The sequence below is a fragment of the Triturus cristatus genome, chromosome 7, assembly GCF_964204655.1.
Source record: "Triturus cristatus chromosome 7, aTriCri1.1, whole genome shotgun sequence".
NCBI lineage: Eukaryota > Metazoa > Chordata > Amphibia > Caudata > Salamandridae > Triturus > Triturus cristatus.
Window position 1 is genome coordinate 809422302 of NC_140590.1, and position 26538 is coordinate 809448839.

Consider the following 26538-nt stretch of genomic DNA (forward strand, 5'->3'; position numbering starts at 1 on the left):
GTAGTTTTCCAAATATGCAGCCAGATAGAAACAAACCCGAAGCCTAAGTTGACATAAGACCGTCTGAAAAGGGCTTCAAACTCATTTCCCAATGATTTTATTTATCGCAGTTTTCTGGCCAGCTACAGAAGGCGGGGGCATAAACATGTTGATACCCGGCTTCCTGATAGAGCTACTTGTAAAGGTGTTCACCCCCAGATTAAAGGCAGCCATTATTGGCTTGGATGGAAAGCAGTTGATGCAAAGGAGATCTGGAACATTGTTTTTCTTGCAGGAGATTCACTGACACGTTTTTTTTATTTGGGGTTGCTCTTATTTTAGCCATAGTAATACGAGGGTAGAAAGCATGCATGTTAACAGAACATGCAGTGATAATATACCATAACTATTTTTATTTACAGAAATCTCCCAATTTTGCATAGTTCATCAAGATTCCACAGCGTCCACACTTGCCACAGTTAGTCTTCAATATGAAGTATAGTGACAGCGCAGGCAGTGTCCGATGCCAACAGAGTGGCTTTTTTTTAGCACAAGTGGCCCAGCTCCTCACATCAAGACACTGACTCCCACTGGCACCTAGGAACATCTGGTGTGCAGAGATTACTAGTACAAATGCTTCCCTATGAATCCCTTTTTAGCATGGGTGATGCTAGTGCAGTGCATAGAGCTTCCAGTGGCATGTAGGCTGTCCAGGATTCAGCACCATTTGTTTTAGTCACTGGTTGTGAGTATAACTCATTGTCTGTTTGCCTGTATAGCATGCGAAGGATGTACCAGTGCGAGCGAGAGCTGGATGCTGGTGCTTGAGATGGTGCAGAGGTGAAGATGAAGGCCAGATGGGAGTTGAAGGTCAGCCGTGCAGGAGCTGAAAGGTAGGGATCGAAGAGAATGATGGGGGCTTCCTGCATCGGAGGGATAGGAGTGGTAGTGGGTACCCAGAGAGAACCTTCCTACCATAAAAATATGGGGCTTGGACACAAGGTTCTACTCACTGCAGTTCAGAGAGAGGCCATATAAGGAGACTTAAGCATTCCTGCCAAGAACTGAAATTAAAGGAGTAACATAACTAGTCTATAGCGTTTTTACTCCGTATCGCAAAGATATAGGATTGTAGGACGGATTGTTTGTATCTAAACTATTCCAGATCGCGTTGTTCTGATGAATTGTTTTAGTTTTGGAAATTATGTATATGTTTATAAATGCTTTGGAATGAATATATACTATAAGGGTGTTAAAAATATATGGTCAAGCAGAATATTCAACCCATATATTGTAAAGTTGTGTATTTTACAATAAAATTGAATGCTCCATACCCACTTAAGGACTGTAAGGTATTTTTTATTAATTGCAATCATTACACTGTATAAATCGGTTAGCAATTGCGCCTTTACTAGGTTTGTAGTATGTAAAAACACTTTTATTTTTCGGCATAACTATATTTTGTAATGAAAAGGTAGATCCCTTGGGAAAGTAGGTTCCTTGGGTGTTTTCTTTATGGATATCTCGTGAGTTCAAAGAGTTCATCTTGACTTAGCCTCAGGGAACTAAGAGCGGGAGATCCTATCCCATGAATGCACCTTACACCACCATGAGTCGAAATGGGCATGATCTCCCGGGCACTTGTACATGTTTAACACTGGTGTATGTTGTATTTGTGTATTTTATAGTGACAAAAGAAAAGGAAGCAGAATTGTAAAGAGCCCGGGTTTGATGAATAAATGTTGAATGTAACATTGTAGAAATGTGTCACTATAATCAATTACACTTTTTATTCATTTCAAGCTACTTCTTCGGAGTGGTAAATTCAATAGGTTTTAGAAGGGGCGCTGGTAATGGGTGGGCACACACTTCGGCAGGTGTCCTCGGCACCTTGGTCGGTGTATCTTTTGGGAGATTAGGGAATCAGTAATGGGTTCAGGGAGACAGCACTGCATGTGTATTTATAAAGTGCATGTTCACCCCGAAGGGTATCTTGGCACTGAATAACACATGTTTTATTGTTACCCAACTCAATAGTACTCCTTTTATTGACCACAGAAAGATAAAAGGCTGAGTGGACCCTCCGAGATTTGAACCTGTGACCATGAGGTTGACAACACAGCCCCCCACAGTGGACACATTAGACCATTAAGCCACCAGACCCGGCCTCTGGTTAATGACTAATTCTGAGAACCGCCGAGTTTCAGGTCATTTGGCATCTACAGAATGATCCCAAACATTGCTAGCTAGTGGGTTTTACCACGGAAAATGTTAGTTCAAGAAACAATTCTGTATGTTTCAGGCAATAATAACTTTGATAGCCATACAAACGGTCCCACAAATCACATATCACATCATCGACATCCTTGATGCCCTCACATCCATGAACAATGTTTTCATGGACCCATCATGCTGTGGGTGCAGGGACTAACCTTATAAAGGCTGGGAGTTAAATGTGAAATGGTGCTAGTGGGCTCTGGGCATAAGGCCTGCCATCAGCACCCCTACCCCAAGAGTGAAATGGGCAGAGCCATCAGTCATGCCCTCAGTGTGCTCTATTTGAACTCAGCTTGCTTGCAGCAATGTTTTTTTCTGTGGACGCTTTTCTTATCAATTCACTGTGGCTACTAGCCTGTGTAAGAATTCACTGTGCACAACCTTCAACCAGCCATATGCAGAGAGATATGGGCAGAGGGTATCTCCCATCAATGTCTGTGCCCATTCGTCATCCTACCAGAACCTGCAGCTCACTGTTTTAAGCCAAGTGCAGGGGAATCAGGGCGCTGTGTCTTGCCAAATATTGCTCTGTCCCCTGAACCCACTTCTCGGGGCTGACAGAAGGGCACATGGAGATCAGATGAATTGTGTCTCGATTAATAAGGTCCCAAGGTTCATTGAAAAAGAGGAAAATGAAAGTTAAAAGGAGAGCTTTGGACATACTGGATAATGTTCAGAAAAATAAGGTCTTGGGGAATTTTACTGCACTGAGACATGCCTTAGAATCTCCCCTGGTTAAAAAAGGAAGGAAAGTCCCTTGACTCAGAATACAGTTTACAAGAGTGAAATTAAATCCATTATTCTAGATGTTTAGAATTTGCTTGTGGAGCCAAAAAAATGTGGTATATGCCCCTAAGACCTGAAGGAGTTGGTTGCCTGGTTTCTGAAAAGGTTGTATATCAGAGTTACTTTTGGCGTGGGTGCAGATGTGCACCTTTTTGCAGATTCAAAAATCCAGAGGATGTGCCCTAACGGCCAGCACCGAGCCAGAGCTGAACAAGCCTTGAAAGGCTCACTCCACACCCCTTGTGCTGGATTTACTTTTGCGGAATATTACTAAAGCATGGGATAATATTTGTGGACACTTTGTGCTTGTAAATTGAGTCATTTGCGTTTTTTAGATCTAACTTATCAGCGCAAATGGCTTTGTAGATTGGACTTGATATACATTTGATTTGCTCAGGAGAATGCTTTGAATACGGATGTTAATGAAGCAAATGATAAAATGAGGAGCAGGCAATAACATGTTTGTGGAGACAGAAGATAAATTACATTTTCGAAAAAAGAATGTCATCTAGCACTGTTAATGTGTAACGTATGAACTGTTTGTATTTTAGTTAAAATGATTTAAAGGGGAAATTAACAAAAGTATTTAACTACTTACAGTGCACGGCTGTAAAATGACTGTCAGAGTGTGATTGTCCTTGCAGAAAATATATACAGCTAATAAAGCCGAACCTTCGCACTCACAAGTGCAATGTATATTTTTACAATCATTAAAGGGACGACTCGGCCATCATCTTGCTATGACTCTGAGGCACAGCTTATTCTCCCCTTTTCTGAACTGGGTCGCCGTTTTAACCCAAATGTTTGCCATTCAGCACCTAAAAACGATTGGCAATGAGTGCATGATAAGCCACTAATATACATCCCGTAAAAAGAGTTATGAGACAAACTGCACTCTCTAAAACTGTTAAATACCAAAATAATTACATTATAGTTTCTTGCATGTCATTTTCCCTCCCTGCCTCTCCAATTTCCACTCTCCAGATCCGCCTCCCCACTTCTTTTTTCACCTCATAACTTTGAAGCAACCTAAGGTCGGCATAAGCATTCCTATAGGATTCACACTCACCAAGCCAGGCAGGCGTGGAGAAGCAGGCGGTGAAACGGTCAACCGTGGTGCAGAGCAGGAAGAGCCCCTGGGAAACCCCGTTGTCATGATTCAGCCAGGCCGGTGCCAGCAAGGACACTGTGTAGAGGACACCCTCCATGGAGACCAACACCGAGGCCAGCTGGGCACGCTGCATCACGCTGACCACTGCGGGAGGAAGGGGCTGGTGACAAGTGTCCACTCACAGTGTTGTCCTCTTGGCCACTAATAGGTCCTCTCCTTCCTCTCTTTAGGCTTGTAAAAAAGCCCAGCGTGGATGAATTGTCCTGGTGGTGGTGCAATATCCTGTTAGCATGATCCAATGAGGATCCCTCCAGTCCTTACCCTGTTTGAGTAGGAATGTTCCTTATGTTATTGTAGCTCCTGGCAGGAATGGTCCTGCTTTCTTATGCAGTGTGAATATTCATCGAGTCGTTATCCTCCATGGATAATATTATCATGTGGAAATTGAGTCAACGTCACTGTAAAACCTGGTTGGAATGATCCATGAGTTATTGTAATGTGTGATACTGGTCCTCTACTTACATTATTTAGTGAGAAGGGTCCTCGGTGTGGGATGTCTCCCAGTGCGAATGGTCATTCAGTTCTATAAACAGTGATGATGGTTCTGTGGTTTTGCTAACTGGTGAGAATTGCAATTGTGGTGCTATAAGTCCCAGTGTGGATGGAGTTTAATTTTTCATGCACCAGATCTATTCCGACGTGCTGTTTTTTGTAACGTTTTGCACAGCTCCTTCACTCTGCTGCTTTATATACTGTGCTTCCTGTCGTCATCGAGTCTGCGCCTCACCTTGTGATGCCGTCCTCCTCATCTCATCATTGTCTTGGCTTGAGAGCTTGCAGTCTTAATCCATAAACCTACCCTCTTGAAGGCTTTCTGTGCACTAAGAATCTCAATCAGCAACACCCGAATACACAGCTCTGGCTCTTCAGCAAGGATATCCGCATAAGTCCATCAGCGTCGCAATCCTGGATACGCGTTGCTGGACCTAGGCTGCTGTTGCTGTATTGAATGCCTCGTTATCACCTACATAAAGAAACGTTTCCATATAAAATCTGCTATCATCTGTCCTATTGTTCAGATACAGACTGCTCAGTACAGCTTCCAAAAACTGTCCTACTCCTGCTGAAAGTGAAACTTTCTTTCAAACCTTCGTCCTGGATGAGTTTCTTATCCGAGGAAAGCTCCACTAGTGTCCCAAAAGCTTATGTTTATATATGTATATATACATATATGTGTGGACCATTCCTATTGCGCATGTGTTGGTCCAAAAAAATGTATCATCTCCTCAGAATCCTGGCTGGGTAGCGATTTCATGGACACTACTTCGGCTTCTCATCTGAGCAGCGCAAGTAGCTGCAGGAGGTCAGGGGGTCAAGGGATGTCCAAGTTGACCAGTTGCTGTGAGTAGCCAGGCCAGCGAACAGGGACCTGCAGGTATGGTTTGTGAACGAGCTTGCTGTTCCTTTTGGGTGTTAGTTAGGAGACTCTGCTGTTATATCCTGCCCGCATATCATACGCGACATATGGTTCTGGCCTGGTATGGTCTGCCAATCAATAACTCCGGCCGGGCATTGTGCACCAGAATAAAGGAATCTTCGTGTTGTGTTTGCTCAACATTTTATGCATGAACAGAGCTATTGACTTCCTTTGCTGAATAAATGGAATGATAGTTGTGCAATTTGGTCGTTTTTATGACAAATTCGGATCCGCTTGGAAGCAAAAATACTATGGTCCACTTCAGGAACTGGAAGCAAAGCAGACAGAGTTTCCCCTAAGCATTCTAGGATTTAATCAAAACTTCTAACTCATGCTACAATCGCGAGGAAAGGGTCTGCAGGGGTCCAGGATTTACTAGGGAACCGAATGTGGCATAGCACCAGCAAGACAGAGATCCCTTCCTAGCATTAAGATCACATATTTGAATCTCAGAACTTTATTTTTTATCCTTCTGAAGTCAATAAGATTTAGACCATTAAGTTAGGGTAATTATAACCAAACTGTTATTTACAGCATTTTGAAGCTGAAGGATTGTCCTTCATTATTATAATTTTCATCATCATCATCACTTTTTTTCTGAGCCCATGAAGTACAGAGGTTATAATTTTAAACCTTTCTTTTACATTTCTTTATTGGTGTTTATTCATTGAAAGATTACACATACAGTACATTGTATTATGGCAGCGGGAAATTTGCCTAAAGTGTAAGCAAAATAAAACTATATAGCAGGACATATCCATACAACTTAAACGATCAGCAGCCCAGGTTTCAACATCACGTCAGTGGAAAGGACCTAAAACATAGTTCTTTCCTTCAAATTCCTGCAGAAGCAGTGCCCAATCTGCAAGGTCTTCCTTCACAGCCATTCCCTGCTACTGCGCCACACCTCGTTTCCTGACATCTTTTTGGCTATTAATCTAAAATTGGGCCAGAGGGAAGAACCGAGAAATATTAATACTCTATCTAGCCAGTAGCATGGACAATCTTCACATCTGATTATTTTTCTTTTTAGGTCTAGGTTGTAGTACCCGAGTCCAAAATATTTAGGTGGAGTTCCTCAACATTCATACAACCCTTTTAGTTGCCCTTATTTGTCTAAGTACCAGCCAACAGCTTATTACTGTAGCCTTTAACATTCACATCGTTGGCCTGTTTAAGTCTCTGTGTTAGAGCTGACAGCCTCAGGGTGATCTTCATCTCAATTCTTCGCCTGCCTCCTCCACTTTTCTGACCTTATTTTTCTTGGTTTTAGGACTATGTACCCTTTGCCACTGATAGCCAGTGGTAAAGTGCTTGTGCCCTTTCTGCTAAACATGACAATATTTGTTCATCCCAAATTGCCATATTTAATTTACTTATAAGTCCCTAGTAAAGTGCTCTACATGTGCCTGTAAATAAATACTACTTGTGGGTCTGCAGTACTGCTTGTGCTACTCTCTTAAGTAGCCCTCTAACCATGTCTCTGGCCTGCCATTGCTGAACCTGTGTGTACAGTTTACACCGCCATATCGACTTGACAAAATTAACCTTTTGCCAGGCCCAAACCATACCTTTTTATACATATAAGTTACCCCTAAGGTAGGCCCTGGACAACCCATAGGGCAAGGGTGCAATGTATTTAAAAGGCTGGACATGTACCTTTAAGTTTTACATGTCCTGGCAGTGAAAAACACCCAAGGTTGTTTTTCCCTACTGCAAGGTCTATCTCTCCCATAGGATAGCATTGGATTACCTTATTAAATTTTATAACTGCAATTTCCAAATAGGAAGAGATAAATCTATCAAGTCTGGTGATTCTGGAATCTCAATTTAAAATCCAAGTTTAAGGTGAAGTCGGATTTTAAATGCAATTCTGAAAATGCCACTTTTAGAAAGTTGACATTTTCTTACATTGGTCATTTAGTACCTGCGGCCTGTCTCTGATCACATGTCTGGGGTGGGTGACAGCTTGGCGTTGTGTATCCGCCCTAGACAGTCACACACAATGGGAGCTTAGGTGTGACTTGATGGGCCATCCAGGCTGGATGGGAGGGAGGAGCTGGACCCAGCCTCACTTACACCTAATAAGATGTGTCCTATCCATACACAAATGGCTGCATACCCCCCTGTAGTGAGTCTAGAGGGAGGGCAGGACATCGTTTCACTTCTAAGGCCTGTTTTTCAAGTCTCCCCACTTCCAAGGCCCAACTGGGTATAAGTACTGGACCTCTGACACCACCACTTCAGTACACTTCTGGACCTGGGGATACCCTGCCTGGAAGAAGGACTGCTGTGCTGCTGTAGGACTGCCACTCTGCTGGACTGCTGGACTGTTGCTTTGCTAGACTCCTGCTTGGCTGATCTGCTGACTGCTGCCCTCTTGCTCGGGTGAGAAAGCTTGGACATGCATCTCTCTTGAACCCAGAGTGACTCCAAGGGCTAGATGGCTGGCCTCCTGATCTGAAGCTTCAGGGACAGAACACGCCTCCAACCCCTACACCTGGACTCTGCCTCCCATCCGTGAGCCTACCCTACCAAGTGGTGCCACCCCAGTCCTGGACCCTTGGAAGTGGCCAAAGGTGCTTGCCAGTGGAATCAATGCAACTTCTCTTTTGAGGGACGCATCACTGAGCAGAACCAATTCATTTTCTCGGCTGCGTGGCACATCCCTGAGCAGAACGGTCGTATCTCTGCTGTTGCGTGGATCCTGGACGCATTGCAAAAGACAAGCATCGCCACCGCTCCTGCATCTTAGGACCGACTCATCGATTCGGAACCGCCTGCTGTGCAATGCTTTTCCTGGTGCAAGCTCCTTTTATGTCTCTTCAAATGCAGCCTCGTGAATGACAATGAAACTCTGCATTACAGCATCACCGATCATCGGAACTGGCGCATCATCTCTGCTGCGCTATGCATCTTCTACACCAGACTTTGTATTGCAAGCCCCGTTAACAGGATCTTTGACTTTGACACATCAGAATCTCGCAGCGCAGCCTCGCTACATCCTGGAACCAACGCATCACCTCAGTGCGGGACGCACCTTCGATGCATATCCACGCAACACTCCGCCACCAGCATTTAATGTATGTTTCTCAGCAGCCTAACTGGGTACCTGTAGGTAGCATGCACTCCCTTTCAGATGGACTGAAGCAGTGAGTTTGACCCAGTCCCGTGCGACCAGATATCCCCAATAGTTCTTTGGGCTTTTGGGAGCTATTTTCCACTATAAACTTTAAAATTCAAACTCTCATGTTCTACTAATTGGAGTTTTGTCATTCTGGTCTTATTTATTACATTAGGTTTAATCTTTCTAACCTGGTGTGGAATCTCTTTTGTGTGGTGTTTTAGCTGTTTTACTGTTTTAAGTGTTGCACAAATACTTTACACATTGCCTCTGAGTTAAGCTGACTTCTCTGTGCCAATCTACCAGAGGGTGAGCACAGGTTAATTTAAGGTTTGCTTGTGCCTTACCCTGACTAGAATTGTGACTAGTGCCTGACCAGGGGTCATACCTCAGTCAACTAGGAACTCAATTTCTAACACTCAGCTATTCATCTGATCGACTCTTGCATGGCCCTAAATGTCACACAACTAGTTTTTTAGCCTATGCCTGCTAAAGGGCTTGTTTTATATTCGATATTTTGTTCTTTCTCAATTGAGCCTGTATAACTTCCACTATCAAGCTGACATGGACAGACCATGTGTTTGTCTTATTTACCATACCTCTACTATTGCCTAAGGCTAGACACTTCTCACTCCTTTATTACAAAGCGAGATTGGTCCAAAGTACCATTACCTATGGTGACCAACACACGTATAGACTCCTATCCATTTGACTCTGTATCAGAATACTCACCATGGCTATCCAGTGCACTTGATGAATATAGTCCTGTGAAATCCTTTAAACTTTTCAAATGTTTCCACTCTACTCATTGGTTCTCTCCCAAACTGAACGAGGTAAAGAAGAACTGTAGACACTTCGAACGCACATATCCTCTGACATCCTGACACCCTAACTAAGCTTGCATATTGCAATCTATTACATCTCACTAGGAAGAGTGTCAGGAAAGCTTCCTCTCCAAACTATCAGAAGCAAATTAATGAATCCTCAAATGCTTCTTGTGTAGTCTCTAAAAGTTTCAACGAATTGTCATCGCCTGAACTATGTGAAACACGCCCTCGGCTTGCGTGAGAGTTATGCACCAGCCTCTCAAACTTTTCCGAGCCATAATCTGTGATATATTTTAATCTCTTTCACCTTGGAAAGGGTGATCTAGTTCTAAACCTCCTGTAGAAGCTACATTTTAAAGATCCACCTTAAAAAGTAGCTTTTCATACATCACTCATTTGAATATGATATCCAATTTTCCTTCCATTTGATGAAGCTCAACATTGGACCTCTGCTTGATTGAGCACCAAGTGATACCACATGCCCTTTGACTTTAATGACATCACAAGGAGTGTCGTCATATGACCCTTGACCCTGATTTTTTTTATACAGGAAATCGTGTCACATGCCCTTAACCTTGATGACATCATAATAAATGACATCAATAAAGTTTCATAATAATTTCATGATTAATGTAACAACACAAACAAATGTCTAATCAAGATAAAACCTATTTTAAGGCTCTGGCTTGATCTTTGAAAGTTCTAGGGCATAATACTTGTCCTAAATTGGAGTGAGTGAGCAAAGTGAGGAAGCAAGACCTTTTCTATTGGGTTTCGCTCCACTAAAAGATTAGAAAACAAAGAAATCCAATAGTGCTTTTTAAAGCCCAAGTTTTCACATAATTTTCGTAAAATGTCATAGACTTTGAAAGAACGCTCATTAAGTATTCAACACCTTCCATGGTGTACCGAGCCATTAACATCTGACGCTCCACAAGAGTTGACCGAATATGTCAGTGCCAGAATTTTGCCATATATGCTGTTCATATGCTCTAGGTGACCAATATTTCAAAAATGACCTCTGTATAACAGAGTCTCAATTTTGTCTGGTTCCACTCTCCCATATGCCAGGTAGTCCTTCAGGAATGTCAGGAATTACCTCCAGTGTGCTAGTACCAGCATTTTGCCATGGGTGCCCCCAGGCCAAGAATCTCCTCAAGTATGGCAGTTTTTATCACGAGTGCCACATAAGCAATAATTACTTCTAGTGTGGCAATACCAGTATTTTACAATGCATGCTCATTATGCCAAGAATTGCTGCTGGCACCACTATTTTGTCACAAATGTTTGTCATGTTAAGAATTGTCTCAAGTGTGCCAGTGTCTGTATTTTGCCATGAGTGTTTCTGTAAGACAAGAAGTACCTACAGTATGTTGGGGCCAACGACAGACTCACAAGCATGACACCACGTTCTCACTCAATCACATTCTCTCTCTCACACTCTGTAACACTTTCTTACACTTATTCATTCTTATTTGAGTCAATCTTAATCTCACTCACTCTGAAGCATCCATCCTTACTGACACACAATCACACACGTTCTCACTCACTACTTGCCACTGACTCTCATGCACTTTCACTTACACACACTTAATTACAGATAGACACACATGTTTACATACAGACACACATGCTCACATACACACACGCCGTGTCACTCGCATAAACACAATCTCACCTACAAGCAGGCATACAACATTAATTTAAACACAGTTAGTTTTTTACTTACCTAAACTGGCACCAAAGGTCCCCTTCCAGCTAATTGTGCTCCATTTTTTCTTATGCTAATAGTGAATAATAAATAAGGCTGCCCGTTTTCCATTTTTACAGGTAAATACAGACAGAAAAAAATGTGTTTTCTATCTGTATTCAATTTTAAAAGTGGACAAATACAGAAAATTGTGTTTCTTGTGAATGACTCTCCACGCTGTCCTTCAAGAATTGCAGGCCAACAGCTGAGCAGACAGAAAGCATGGGGAGTTAAAATACAGGATGAGATTCCTTAAATACAGGCATTAGTTAATATATATTTGAATATAATGCTACATTTCCATGTGGGGGTAGTGCTTTAATATATTTGGCTGCTTAATTTGCTGAAACGTGACTGGCATCAAAGTATGAGTGCATGTTTATCAGTTAAACAAATGCGGAAATAAACCATTTTACAACTGTCTAGTCTCAAAACACAAAATAAACATTGATAAATACCAATAAGACGGGCAAAAAATAAATATGGAGAAATACAGACGGAAATGTTAAAAAAACATAAATACCATAAAACTGTGAGCCCTAATAATGAAATATTATTCACTATTAGTATGATGAAAACTTAACAGGAACTAAAGAGTGTGCAGTATACCTATGTTTTTGGCACTGATTTTGCCACTCTGAGGCCAGGGGTCACAAAGGAAGTTCCAGGGGTCACAATGGGAAAGCTGGGGGTCGCAGCTGTGAACCTGGTGACCCCTAAATGACGTCCTTGCTGCCAAGTATTTATCATAAAGTCCTTGGCCAACTTCCTCCCTCAGCACTAATTCAGCTCTGCAATCTTTTTTTTTTCTTCCGCCCACTTCCCAGAACAATTGAAAAAAGCTTTTATCGTTCCATTACTAAAGAAACCTTATGCAGACCCAGAGTCAGAAAAGGTGTTCTCTTGGTCTGCGTCTGCAAACAGCACTGGGATGCCTTAGGGTAGCTATGCGCTCTATAAATGTTTCATTCATTTCATTTAATTTCTTCATTTCATTCTCTTCATTATATTTCATTTCATTCAGTTCTAGACAACTATAGGCCCATGCGGCAGCTCTCCCTGCAGCCAAGCTTGCTCACCAGTTGATTAACATCTACCTCTCTGCCTGTTTAGAATCCACTGCCTGTTCTCACCCCCAAGTTCTTTCTGTTTTCAGATCTGGCCATTAGCCCAAAACAGTACTGATAGCCATGCCCAATGGGCTTCACAGATGCCTTAGTAATGGGGCCTTGGCAGCCCTTATGGTTCTCTATCTTTCTGCAGGCTTAGAGATGGGTCTCTGACTCCAGACTCCTGCAGAGATGATGGGCAGCTAGGGTGCGGTAATGTGCAATTGATTTGATTGTCTCCTTTTTTGCCAATAGCTCCCAGGTGTTCACTTTATCTCCCTTTCAATCCCCTTACAGATAATTTATAGGGTTCCGCAAGGCTTTGTGCTTAGCACCACTCTTTTTAATCTATATGTGTCTCCTCTGTTCCTTATATGATCTTTTGGGGATGATGGCTTCTCTTATGCTGATTATACACAACTGATCATGAAGCTCAAGGGCAGTCTTACATTTTTCCTAACCAATCATAAAGACAGTATGCTAGCCCTCTCAGGTTGGGAAAACTAAAATTCCCTCCATCTCAATACCTCAAAAACTAAATTCTCCTTTCTGGTGGTCTTTCAGCTGGTGGCTTATCAAACATGCCCACCCATACTCCAGGAAAGTCTGCTCAGAATTGGAGGATAATTATTTACTCTAACCCAAGGTTTCCCAAACTGTGAAACCCAACACTTTAAGTTACAATCAGATTTTTGGTAGGGCATGAAAGTCCAATCAATAAATAAAGATGCCTTTAAATTCTATATTTATCTTGTTACATTTACTGCACTTCAAAGATAGAGGTCAAATGTCAGGCTATGTCATTTGACAAATTGCTGTTTATGTTTTTTAACACGAGGATTGGTGTTTACAAGCCTCTCTCACTTTGTAGTCAGAGAAAGAAAAGTAAAGTAAATTATGTGACAATCGTGCTGTGGTACAGGGAGTGTGAAAGGAAAGTTTGTAGGATGCCATGTTTTGTAACACATCCCAAAATATAAATACCTCTAAATGAACTGTACACATTCAACAGTTATGAAAGCAAAAAACGAAGCACATTTTGTTTGTGATTCTGAAGTCTGATGGAAAAAAAGATTGTAATAGGTTAAAAATAAATCAAGAAACTTTACTTCGTGATACATAAATTTGCCCTGGGTGGAGCAGGCGTAGCGCCTCTACGCGAAGTTCCACGGAGTTGGAAAACAACTGTGGAACTTCGCTCCATGCCCTACCCCCTCCCTAAGTAATTATAAAGTGATTAAAAAGGCAATTACCTGCCGTGGCTGCCTCCTCCTCGCCACGGCCGCTCTCCTTCCTCGTCCTCTCTGTCCTTCTTAGATAACCCCTACGTTGTACGTCTTGCACATGAGCAATCAAAAGAAGTACAACGTAGGGGTTATCAGTGAAGAAGGACAGCGAGGAGGAGGAAGGAGAGCGGCCATGTCAAGGAGGAGGCAGCCATGTCAGGTAAGTGCCTTTTTAATCTCTTTATAATTACTTTGGGAGGGTGGAGGGGCCAGCTAACTATGCTCCTCCACGGAGTCGTAGTTTTGCCTAAACTCTGTGTTCGGAATGGAACACGGAGTAGGTAAAACTATGTAAACTATGCTGGTGGAGCGTAGTTACCCGCCCGGGCTTAACATAAATGATAAACCCAGATTTCCACACGTTATCATTTGTGTGCAAGAAGGTTTTATCAGTAAACTGTATGTCTGGACAAATTTACAGGCAATTTTAAAGGAAAATGTACTGTCAGAAGGGTGGCAGAGCTTTTGCTTACCATACCACCAAAGGCCAGGAACACCCTTCCCCTGCATACCCTTGTGCTAACTCTTACCTCTCATCCCACAATCTTCTGAAAGCTCACCTTCTTGCTACTCTCTGAGTTGCTGACCTCTTCTTCCATTCTTGACATCTGGGTAACAGTAGTGGTGTATAAATTGCAATCAATCAGTTGCGGAACGATCCCCTATGATGCTGTTGTTTTTTTCTACGATTGCCTCCCAGAATGTTATCACTATCTTAAAGACCATATCTGCAGGTCCTTACCTGGGACAAATCTCAGTCTATCAATTTAGTTTTTATATATGATCACTGGTCTGCAATATGCTCCATTTATTCATTTCCTTTACATACATTTGGATCTAGCATTTGGTGCCTTCCCTCTATGCCTTTCTGCATCTTGTGAGGGGTCTTCTGTTTTTCTCTCCCATTGACCTCTAACACAGAGCAGACCTTCTTGACAATCTCCACTTAAGGCTTTATAAAAAGTAAGCATTTATATCTCCCACACTTCAGTAATTGGAGCAATTCTAACCATAATCTAAAGGCCTAAGGCCTGGCTTGGAACCACTCCACCTTTTCTAACCATGGCATAAAATGAAATTGCCTTGAGAAAACCCCAGACTTTCCTTTAGCATCCTAAGATGTTAAAAATGTTCAATGATTCTAAGTCTAATACCCCAGGCTCTTGTTTCGTGTCCCCAGTACAGATCTCAGTGATCACATGTTCATGGCCCAGAATAGTGAACATGGCAATCACCTCTACTTATTTGAAAGGCCCGGAGTATAATGCGCGTGGAATCTGATCTCGCCTCTCCTGAGAGCTGGATCTAAGCTCATTGTGGAGAAATGTGCCCAGGTGGTAAAGACCTGGGGTACTTCAACCAACCTCTAAATCATTTACAGAGTTAGTCTCCTTCCTAAACATAAAGTTACATCCCCTGAAGACCCTGTAGACCCTGTAATGTTTACCTGAGCAGAACATTTAGTCAAGGTCGAGCACTTATTCAGGAATCAAGATGAAGGATAATGACATTAGGAAAAGTAGTAAATATTGGAACATTGACTTTTGTACTATGTCACTCGGTGCAGTTCCTAAACCACACAGTCATTACAAGTAGTATCAATGATCTGCAATCAAATAATGCCAGAAACTAAAACATTGCAATCATTCTTTGTTTATTAACACAATTGAAGACTGACTATCAGACTTAGAACTGATAAGATGGAATAGGAGTTGAAGGGGAAGCTGTATCCGAGTCACCTATTGAATGCACATGTGCATATTCCAGTGTGTTTCAGGCTCTTTAAAATGACCAGCCTTATTGTTCAGTCCATTCTGTGCTCCGTCCACACATGTTGCACTTCTTCTTGAAGTCACTAACTCTAGCTTAAGTCCGATACTCTTAGCACCCAATCATCTCACCAAGCAGGGGCCAGCCTAAAGATAAGCACAGTCTCCACAAATGGAAGGTAATTCATGACAAAAGATCCTTGGTCCTACATCAGCAATGTGGAGGTAGTATAGTTTGGACTTTGATACATGTAATTATAAAACGGGGTAGTACTCAAATTGTCACAATTATTATCTAAAGAGCCATCATCAATATTTCACTTAATATTAAATCTCTCTTAGCATCTCTGGCTTACAAAGACATTGTTATTCGAGTTACTAGGGTATATAATTAATACAGTCATACACATTTTCATTAGTTCCACTAATATATTCCACAGGCATACCTCGAAACATAGGGATCAGTCCTGCCCTCATTTCGCAGGGAAAGGAGCTGTTTTCTAATGACATTTCTAGATATTCATTTATCAAATTGGAGTCAGGAGACAATTTTGGAACTCTAACAAATGTGTTGGTTCTGAATCATTTCAATTTCACACAATTAGTGGTTTGGCAGAAATTAGATCCTGGTGTAGAAATGTACCTGTAGTGATTTACATCAAAACCACGATGATTTCAAGGTTGCAAGTCAGTGAGTGACCAATAGAATCAGTTGTAAATTGTTCTAGCAATACCTAGTGCTTCGCTAGTTTGGTGCTTTTCCAAAAGAGATGCTCCAAATATTCTGAGTCAAAATTTAATCTAGGAGTATTATGTTCAATTTAGTAGGGAACAAATTCATTACATGCAAAATGTTATGAGGGCTGTGTTACTATTAAAAAACAAGCATTTGCAATGCAATAGGTCTCGCCTTTGGGAATTTAGAAGTATTTAGTGATGCAGCACATCACACATTAGTGCAATGTTGAACTCCTTGGCTATAAATGTGTTCACAGTGTAGGCGCTCCATCAAATAACAAAGCTGAAGCATGTTGAAAGTGCAGCCTTATAGATGATGTCTGATACAGGTCCGGCATTTTCTAAGATGGTTACCAGTGCAAAAATGATTTCACATCAAGCTGATTAAAATAACAGCTACTCAGTGTTCTTGAAAGGAAGCACTAATTTCTTGAAATCATGTTAAAACAGATTGCCTTTTTTTTTAAACCAAAGTTAAAGATGCAAAGGCAGTGAAACATCAAGTGAGAATAAATACACAGCAACCTGAAGCCAATGAGTTCTTTTTGACATCAAAAAGAATAACCAACGGCAGACTTGTTGTCTTTGCCACTGATTGTTACTCTTGGAGCATGCCGTGTTTACAGAAGCGTAGTATGTTAAGGGTCCTGTGGATAGGGGGCAGTTAGTGCTGACCAATAAAACCCTTTTTGCACCAACATTAATTAAGTTGCATGTTTATCCTTGCTTAGATTAATTTGAAAGGTCTAGAAAGTCACATAAATATGACTAATCCTTAAATTCTCGATCATGCTTATATTCGCTTTAGCCACTGTTAGCTGGACATTGTTATGCCAAAGTAGCCCAGAAGGCAAGCTTTTTATGTGGATGTATACAACATACAGTTCTGAAATGTTCATCATCTCATCACATAGCACAGCTTTATACTGCTTTAAGTTTCTGAAACAATAGTATAGCCTTTGATGGATGAGGGAACCATTGTAATATCCCTATCAAGTACACATTCTAAGTCTTGGTTAAAAACATTAGATTATCTCCCAAAATTATGGATTATAACTGTGATGTCGTAAAATCTCCCCCTCCTCCCCCCTGTTTTGTAGTTATGGTACTACCCAGTTTCGGAGCCAACCCCCACAAATCGGTAAAACGTGTGCTACATACTTGAATGCAGTACATTATTTGTGGCAGTGGTGGGGGCCACCATTCACTTTTGGTGAACCAGGATTTATTTATTATCCTCTGGTTTTAATCCAGAACATAACGGGTGAAGGGGAGAGTGAAATAAAGTAGAACAGTGAACAATAGAGAAAGAACAGATGAAAATGAACCTGCAAGATGCTATTACTGCTCCTGTTTTAAATGCATTTCCACATTTTAGCTCATGTTTGCTACCAGTCTTTACTTGTGGTGATTACTGGTGTTAATGCAGTACTCAAGATGAGCAGGAAGAGAACAAATGTGCGTTAAACAGTTAACAGTTAAAAGTACAAAATGCCTAAGAGGAACAATATTTACAATATCGATGTCTGTAAAGACCTGAAAATGGTAAGTGACCCTGGTGGGAACACAGTCAGTAAATCGTGATGTGAAAGTTCTGCTCGCAAGAAAGGTAAACACGGACGTAAAAGACGTGTTCGTGACCTATAGTGCTGGTCTTGCATGAGAAAACAAGCTTTGGCATAGCCAATAGGTCTCACTTTTGGGACCTTATAAGTGTTTAGCCATGCAACAGTTGCATAACTAAACACTTATAAGGTCCCAAAAGCGAGACCTATTGGCTATGCCAAGCGGCCATGCGGCCACAAAAGTGAAAGTGATCGCGATAGCGATCAAATATCAAAGCAGCCGTAGGGTCGCTAAAGTGAAAGTAATCGCGGTAAAAGTGGCGCGCGCGCCCGCACACATGCACTGTAGCTCTAGGCTGGCCTGGTAGCACTTTTTGGAGCCCTCTCAATAAGTCTCGCCAGACCAGCGCATGCGCTGGGTCAGGCGAGACCTAAAAAGAAAGGAGAGAAACCCAACCTTGTGAAAACCTTCCGAAGAACAGCCACATGTGAGGTGGCAGGGGCATCGACTTTTCAGGGGGGCACGGATGCAAAGAGGCGCAGCTTAACAATGAATAATGACTCAGGGCGATATTAAAAAGCATGGGCAGCGCTGGGAGATGGTTACCTGGGGTCAGCTGGCATCTCTATGATCTTAGACCATAAAGTCAGTAGGCTGTAGAGGGAGCGGCAAACACAAACACTAGGCTAGAATGTTGGAGACTTCAGTGTGCAGCGAGAATGTGACGCGCCCAGAAACCACAGATCACCAGTGCCAAAAGCTCCCGGCTATTAACGCTATATAAATAATCGCAAAAGACTACTCGCAGTAGGAAACGATCACAAAACAAATAGAAATATTTGTATGCCTTCTGATGGTTGACAGGTATGCAGTTTTTGAAAAAATAGTTTTGCTCCAAAATGATATAATTCCGATAAGGCAGTATCCTAAATCTGACTCTTTCTCTATCTTGTCCTGTAAAACAACATGGCAAGAAAAAATACGAGTACCCCTGAGCACTGCGAGAGAACACACTTTGAGGGCAAGATCCGTGCCCTCACTTTTGCTTCCCACCCATGGCAAGTGGCCAGCCCTCAATCAACAAAAATTAAAAGTGCTGTTACAATAAGCACTTGTGCGTTTATAACAAATATATCAAAATATGCATAGGTACTACTCCCACTAGCAACATACAACGGGGACTCAATTTATGTCTTTTGATGCAAATACGTACGACTGGTCGAAATAAACAGCAGGCGTTGGTTTTATTTACACGCTTCGTGAGTCTGGGCATCATAGCTTACCTCAGACATGTGCTGGGCAGCGCTGCCAGGCAGAATCCGACAGGAGGCTCGGTCCTCACTTCTGATGCCATGCAGAGGCTAAAGAGCAGGCGCCCTCCCGAGACGTGGGTACACGTGCCCCAACATCACTGTGAGGGGCAAAGCGGTGCCCTGGGAAACTGACGTAGCTCTTTAATTCTGTATTCGAGCGTTCCTTCGCCAAAAAACACTTATATATAATGATGCAGATTTTGCACTAACCTGCGACGTGTACTTACCTGTAAACAGGTCTGGCATCCATAGATCCATTTAAAAATATTTCACATGAGAGTAAAGGCGTATATTGCAAATACCCCCAAAACAAAAATAAACTAAAACCCACAGCTAGCAACCACACACGCGTGTCTTCCGGGAACACCGCGCATGTGTCAGGTCAGAAGTGTAACACAAAGGGGTTAAGGGACGAATACCTCGTGCCGGTGCATTGACTGGGAGATAAACCAGTAGTGCGCACGCACCACAGAGGAGTGGGGGCGAGGGAGCGCGGCAGCAAAGCTAACGTACGCTAATTAGAAACACATGTTTAGTATTAGGTCTCAGATGCCACTGCTGCGCGCAACAGACACCACTGGGAAATGGGCGGTTACATTTCTAAAGAAGCTGGGACATGCACACGCCTTTCACCAATGGCGTGCTGCCTTTTTTACAAAGACGCACATAAAAGCCAATAGCAGCTTACGAAAACAAAAGCACACGCACAAGTGTGTGGTCAGCTTTCAGAACCCCCTACATGAGGTCTCTCGCTGCGCGAGCAATTCTACGCACTGCAACGCAGGCGCAAGACCTAAAAACTACCCATCTTGAGTCCCAGTAGTGATGATCAGTAGCCCATTATTTTAATTGTTGGTTGTGTTAGCGAGAGAAGATTTTGAACGACCGATAACCTGGTGCCCTAGGACATGACCAGTGGGAAAAGACTCAAAAAAAGGAAAGTAGCAGGTAACGAGGGTATTGATAATTATGTGTTCATGCATGTATGTCGTTCCCATTTTTTTCATGCTTTGTTAATAAAATCTGTATGAGAGTAGCCACAGTGCTTCTGGCATTGTGGTACATTCTCTGGGCCCCTTTCATGCGGATCTGCCCAGGTCATAAATCAGACTTTTAACTTAATTATTGTTAGATAGGGTCAGGTATTATGTTTTGTGTGAGATTTGTAACAAATCTGTACATGGTTTAGATTATATATTATTTGTTTGATTTAATGTGAGAGTAAAAGAAATCTTTGTGGCATTCTTATGTTAAATGGAGGGTGCACCAAAGGACTTTCCAATTTTGTCTAAGTTGGGGGTTGAAGTGAGTGGTTCAATTATCCATTTCTTGGTCAGGATATTATTACTTTTCTACAGGCATCACAAGCCAGTCAAATAGCCAAACCTCTGATGGCCCTTACTCTGTCATGCCGTCGTAGGAGTATGTCAGTAATGGAGACAAAGTAGTCTCTGTTGCTGACATACTGAATAGGTCGGGCGTACTTCAGTTTTGCTGAGAGCTTACTCTGTGGCACTAGAGATGGAGTACCCTATCTGCCAAACTAAACCAGGGCCTGAATCTGTGATTCAGGTGTAACTTTTCTTTAGTTAATAATCCCTTCCAGAGTTTGATGGGCATATGAGCAGATTTTCATTACCATGTCTTTTGGTTGTTTGTGGTAAGGGCCATCTCTAATGTATTAAATGTTGGTTGTGTGTTGGTTTAGAACTGGTTTTGAAATTGGACTATGAAAGTATTCTGATTAAAAAGAATTATTCTCCAAAACCAGAGTTTCTTTTACGCATTAATGTGGTATTGAGTGGTGCTTTCTGGGTATGAATGGTCTGCCATATATGTCCCAAGGAATAAAGGAACTAGGAAGAAAGCACAAGGAGAGTCAAAGGAATCTTCACAGTCACAGAGATACAAATCCTACAACAGTCATATGGTTAAAGCCTGCTGTTCTAAAAAAGATATTTGCTCATGGTGTATTCATGGTAGGAGAACCTGGAAAGTGGCAGAAACCTACATATACAAGTTAGATTGACCGGATTTGTAACATATTTAACATTTAGCATGGCACTAAAGCACTTTCCAAATACATTTAAAACATTCTAAAAATGAATATAATGTAAAATAAGTATTTTTAATCATTATGTTACAATATATATATATATATATATATATATATATATATATATATATATATATATATACAAACAAACCCTCACTAGACCTTGAAGTGAGGACACTGACATCACGGCTGGAGGTTGAAAATGCCTTTTCTCTCCATGCTGAAAGTTGCACAAATACACAAACCCAACACGTTTCTCCTCCATGTGAGGCTTGATCACGGGTACACTTCTGTCTTTCACCTTGCTTCGTGCTTTACCATTGCGGTTTGGTTTTCTCCCAGAATGCATCATCCAACAGGTGAGTCCATTTGTTTTCTTAAGGCAACAGCACGTAAAACTTTATTGTTCATTTTTTGCATACATGCTGCTATCTGCCTTAACGTGGGGACTGTTAATAATGCAAAGTTAGTAATGTATTTGTCTTTTTTGCAGTTTAACTCTCGTGCACAGCATACTCCATCCCTCAGCCAACAAGTGAAGAAAACTTCCTCTTGCGCCCTTACCAGCCTTCCTGTACGATTTTCTTATGGCTTATCTCTGTTTTAAATCCTCAGGAATGCATGGTGAGCCGGGCTTCACGGAAATTAAATGCCAACAAATTTGCACCGGAATATGAGCCAACAGGCTCTGCAGGGCGGGTCAGTGACACGATACCGGTGCCCTCTGTTAAAATCCAAATAAACCCTCACTAAACCTTGAAGTGAGGACACTGACATCACGGCTGGAGGTTGAAAATGCCTTTACTCCATGCTGAAATTTGCTCAAATATACAAAACCAACGCGTTTCTCCTCCATGTGAGGCTTGATCATGGGTACACTTCTGTCTTTCACCTTGCCTCGTGCATTACCACTGTGGATTGGTTTTCTCCCAGAATGCATCATCCAACAGGTGTGTCGAAACAAAATTAAGGAAAGTACTTCACTTCACACACATTATATGTATTAGTATCCCCATGAATGTCGAAAAAATAATAAATGCTTAGGAGCCGATTATGATCTCGTTAGGAAAGCATTCCCACTGAATCGGTTCCGGAATGCTTTTCTAACGACTCGGATCAGGGGAGTCCGACTGAGCAATTTGGATGCATAAGGATGCATCCGGATATGATTTGGTCAGACTCCCATTGAATTCAATGAGAGCCTGTGTACCCAACGTCAATACAGGCTCCCATTGAAACAAGCATTTACAATGCAATGGTCTCGGCATTGTTAAAGTTAGAGCTATTGGCATTGCTCATGACATTATTTTTGTTTATGTTTTTGTTTTTAAAACATTTAAAGAAACGTCATTGTTATTTACAATGTCAATAGCTTAATCACTCTCAAATGCGAGACCTATTGCATTTGCACCCACACACAGAGCCACACACACAAAGCCACCCACACACAGAGCCACTCACATAGAGCAACCCACACACAAATAGAGCCACCCACAGAGCCACCTACACACACACACGCAGAAGCCCACTGACCCATTTACATTATGTGCACTTTGTGATCTGCATGGTACATGTTCTTTGCTGCAGGCACATTAACCCTATGTGCTACCTTTCCAGGAGTCAAAACTTCCACTAGACAAAACTCCGATCTCTCTCTAGGAAGAACATTAAACACCAGAGTCATCATGACATTTTTATTGTTGACGAAAATTGCTGGAGGCCAGGAAGGAGGCAGCAAGTGCTTTTAAAACCTTAATTTACTTGCAAACATAATGTCTTCACCCAAAGTCAGTGCCCAGTCACACCGGTTGAACTGCCCTAGAGCTGGCCCTTCTCAAGAGTCCTGTGACCTCAGTGACAGAGTCACTGTTGTTCTTGGCTGTGCTGCTTCAGAGGCCTGCTAGCAAGACTGGAGGTGAACTTCAGTATGGATTGTGGTGGACAAACCTTGAAGGTTAACCAATACTTGCCAGTGCTAGGGTCCACCTGCTGGTGCTAAGACACCAGCGCTTCTAAGGTCTTGCGAAGCCTTCTAAGGTCTAGCATGGGATTGTGCTCTCTCAGGAGAGTCGTCTGGTGGACTGGTTATTAAGGCTGAACCTGGTTCCCAGTTCCAAATTCAGCAGCTCTGGCCATAGTGCCACATCGTCTCCCCCACTAAACACCATACTGTCCCACTGAGAAAAACTCACACTGCCTTCAACTACAACCCAATTGCTGCCGGCTATGAACACCTGGATGAGGCTCAATTTAAATGACGCAATAGACAAGAGCAATATGCGGCCTAAAAAAAAAATGTAACATCATCCTGGAAAAAGCAAACACTCATAGGGGAATGCAAAATTTAGCAAACCATGTGAAATGCAAGCAGGAACAACATTGTTACCTTAACGCTTTTACACTCACTATTCAGAAATCAGTGAGTTCTTTGCCTGAAAGGGGCCTTGAATGGTCCCATTTCAATGTCCATTGCTGATATCCTTACAAAACATTAGCAGTATGGTAAAAAGACCACATCCCTGGACGCAGAGCCGCAGTACACATTTTGTTTTCCAATCCACACTTTGCAGTACTTCCAGGATTGGTGCACTAGTTGCAAGCCCCGGGAAAACAAAGACAAGAAAAAAAAAATAGCGCTTCACTGGCAAACTTTGTAAAAGTCGCGCTAATGTGTTTGGGTGTGAATAAAATCAATCTGGCCAGTTTGCTACCACTGTCTTACTTTATTGCGTTATTTTTCATATTTTTAACCTTTTATTCCAGATGCTGCACCTTAGAATTAAAATACGACATTTTCAGCAAAAATGATTTTCTTTTTTGGATCCATTTCACAGGGGAGCAAATAAAAGAAAGTAGAGGAAAGAGAGTGAGAACCCCGTCTTGAAGTCAAGGTTTTCAGTAAAACAAGAACTGCTATACAGAAACTGAGGGAGGAATGAAAGAGTGGGGGGGGGGCAGCTGAAGCGGCAGAGCAGAAGCGGTGCACCTGATGCAGTGCTGAGCGGAGTGAGGGCATCGCTGAATGTAGGACCTGCAGGCACTGCTTGAGAAAGCGGCAGCTCCTGTTGGGCCAATGTGTAGCCCCTGCTGGTGTTGAAGGAGGACCACAGGATGCTTCGTGGTCGCCCGCAGAGACTGCGGTGAAAGGTCGCTGCCTGGGAAGCCATATTGGGTGCAGCCGGGAGCCAGAAGAGGCTACAACGGCTCCTGTTGGGCTTTGTGGAGACCCATGTTACGTGGGGTCCAGGAAGGTTGGTCGCCTCTGCCTTGAAGTGCGGCAGTGGCCCCACAGTGAATTTGGGACGTAGCTGGGCCCGGTTAGACTGCACAGAGAGTGAGCATCCTTCCAGTTTGGACAGGTAGGTTTTGCTAGTGGCTCTGGGCTGGCCTCTACTGCTTTGGAGGGGACTTGTGCTCCCGCGGACCAGCTGACTTCTCCATTGATTGGGAGCGGCCATTGGACAGGCGACGCCACCTGCGGGCTTGTTGCCTTGAAGCTGTTGAAGGGGCTATTGGGGCCTGCAGTGGTGACTTGTGGCTCATTTTAAAGACTGCGTTGGATGAATGCGAACTAGTGACGGCTCCTGCATACAGTGTTAATAAGAGATGAGGCTCTCCAGGGCTGAGAAGTGTCACTGATGCGGGGCAGAGGGGGATGCCCCTGCTTTGTGAGTCTGGGTTGCTGTGGCCTGGTGGGTGCCCTTGGAGACGTGGATGTCCAGCATAAAGAAGGCCATAACAATGGAGTGGAAACCAGAGGGGGCACTGAACTCTGTTGGGGGCAGCGTGGCTATGATCGAGTACGTCACAACTTGGACCTGCATGTAAAGAGCTTGCCTGCTGGGGAGACGCACATTAAACTCTTATCCTGGAATATTCGGGGCCTCAACAACCCGAAAAAGATACGCCCGTGAACCATGTGAAATGCAAGCAGGAACAACATTGTTACCTTAACGCTTCGCCGGACTTGAAACGCCGATCCAGGAAACGCCGAGCCTTGCAGCAAGGAAGCTGTGACCCCACGTCCAGCTCCGTTCCGACCACGCAAAAAATGGCCGAACCTTCCGATGTTAAAAAAACCCAAAAAACACGCCCACTACGTGTAAAAGGGGCGCAAAGGGGCGGGGCTTAAAAAAGAGAAAGAATCGAAAAAACACGCCCACGAATCCAAAAGAGACGGGGCTTGTTTGGAGAGACAAAGCTCTTCTCCAATGGCTGACCAGCATTTAAGAGGCCAGCCAATGGAGAAGAGGAGAGAAGAGAGGTGGGTTGAAGCCCCACTTCTCAAACTCATTAAATCTCGCGAGCGAGTCTGCGCAAGCGCAGCCTTCGCTAGCTGAGACCTAAGAAGTGGTGGCTGGTGAAAAGCGTGCATGAAAAAGGGGGGCTCGTGGGTACCCCCACGACCGATTCTGAAGGCCCCGGGTGAAGGGGGGGCCTGCTATGGGCCCCCAAATTCTGATTCCCAAAGTCGTTTCGTCTTGTCAAAACCGAGTTGGTAGGGCTGTCCGAATTGGTCACTGTACTTGCTCGTTCGGAAACCGCCCCCATTGAGCTGCACGATTCGGCTCCAAACGAGTCAGACTGCCTGAATCGCGATCGGAAACGATTCGGTCCGCCCGCACAGCTTGCTTGCATCGTACTTGGTCGTCCGGAAAGGTGGACGATTCGGTCGGAAACATAGGCTCCGAATCGGATTTGCTTCATCCGAATCCCGTTTTGAGCCTTTCCTAACGAGATCGTAATCGCCCCATAATAGAAAAATTACTAATTGACCATTTAAAAGAGATATATATGTGTTAAAAAAGCTTAAAATAATGAGTACATTTACATAATTACTATTCAATTAAATAATAAATTAGCAATTAATAATTCTTATTCAATTAATAATTAATTAACTTCCTACCCAATACCCCTTCAAACCTAGCAGCCCACATCTAAAATGGAACTAGAAATATAGGTATTCCATAATTTACATATTTAAAATCAATTAAATGATTAATTAAGAATTAATAATCAATTGTTAATTATTACTTAAATATTTCCACACCCTACACCACTACAAATCTAGCAGCCTGCAACTAAAATATAAGTTAAAAAAATAAGCATTACATAAATTGCATAGTTAAAAATCAATTAAATAATGAACAAACAATTCATAATTGTGAGAAGTTGGCCTGGTATATGATGCTCACTAGTTAAAGTGATCACCTTGTACCATGCCAAGCAACCCTTATGGTGTGGTTGTAAGTCAACCTTTTCGGACTAGCTGCCCTAGTGGTAGCGTAGGCTAAGCAGTCTTTGAGGCTAAACTCGTGAAGCGTGTTAAGCCAGCTGTTTTACCAAATGTAACCCCCTTTTATACCAATG

The 26538-nt window shown here is 42.6% G+C and overlaps 1 protein-coding gene across 2 annotated transcripts in view; it reads right to left on the minus strand.

Moving 5' to 3' along the window:
• Positions 1-26538, minus strand: part of LOC146810615 (uncharacterized) — an 80043-nt gene that overhangs the window by 11619 nt on the left and 41886 nt on the right. Inside the window, exon 1 of one of the 2 annotated variants that reach the window (XM_085617668.1) lies at positions 4112-5312. The exons of the other annotated variant lie outside the window; for it this stretch is intronic. Within the exon in view, the coding sequence (XP_085473794.1) occupies positions 4112-4286 (175 nt within the window). The 5' untranslated portion in view covers positions 4287-5312. Of the gene's footprint in view, positions 1-4111; positions 5313-26538 lie in introns of those variants that run through there. 2 annotated transcript variants of the gene reach the window in all.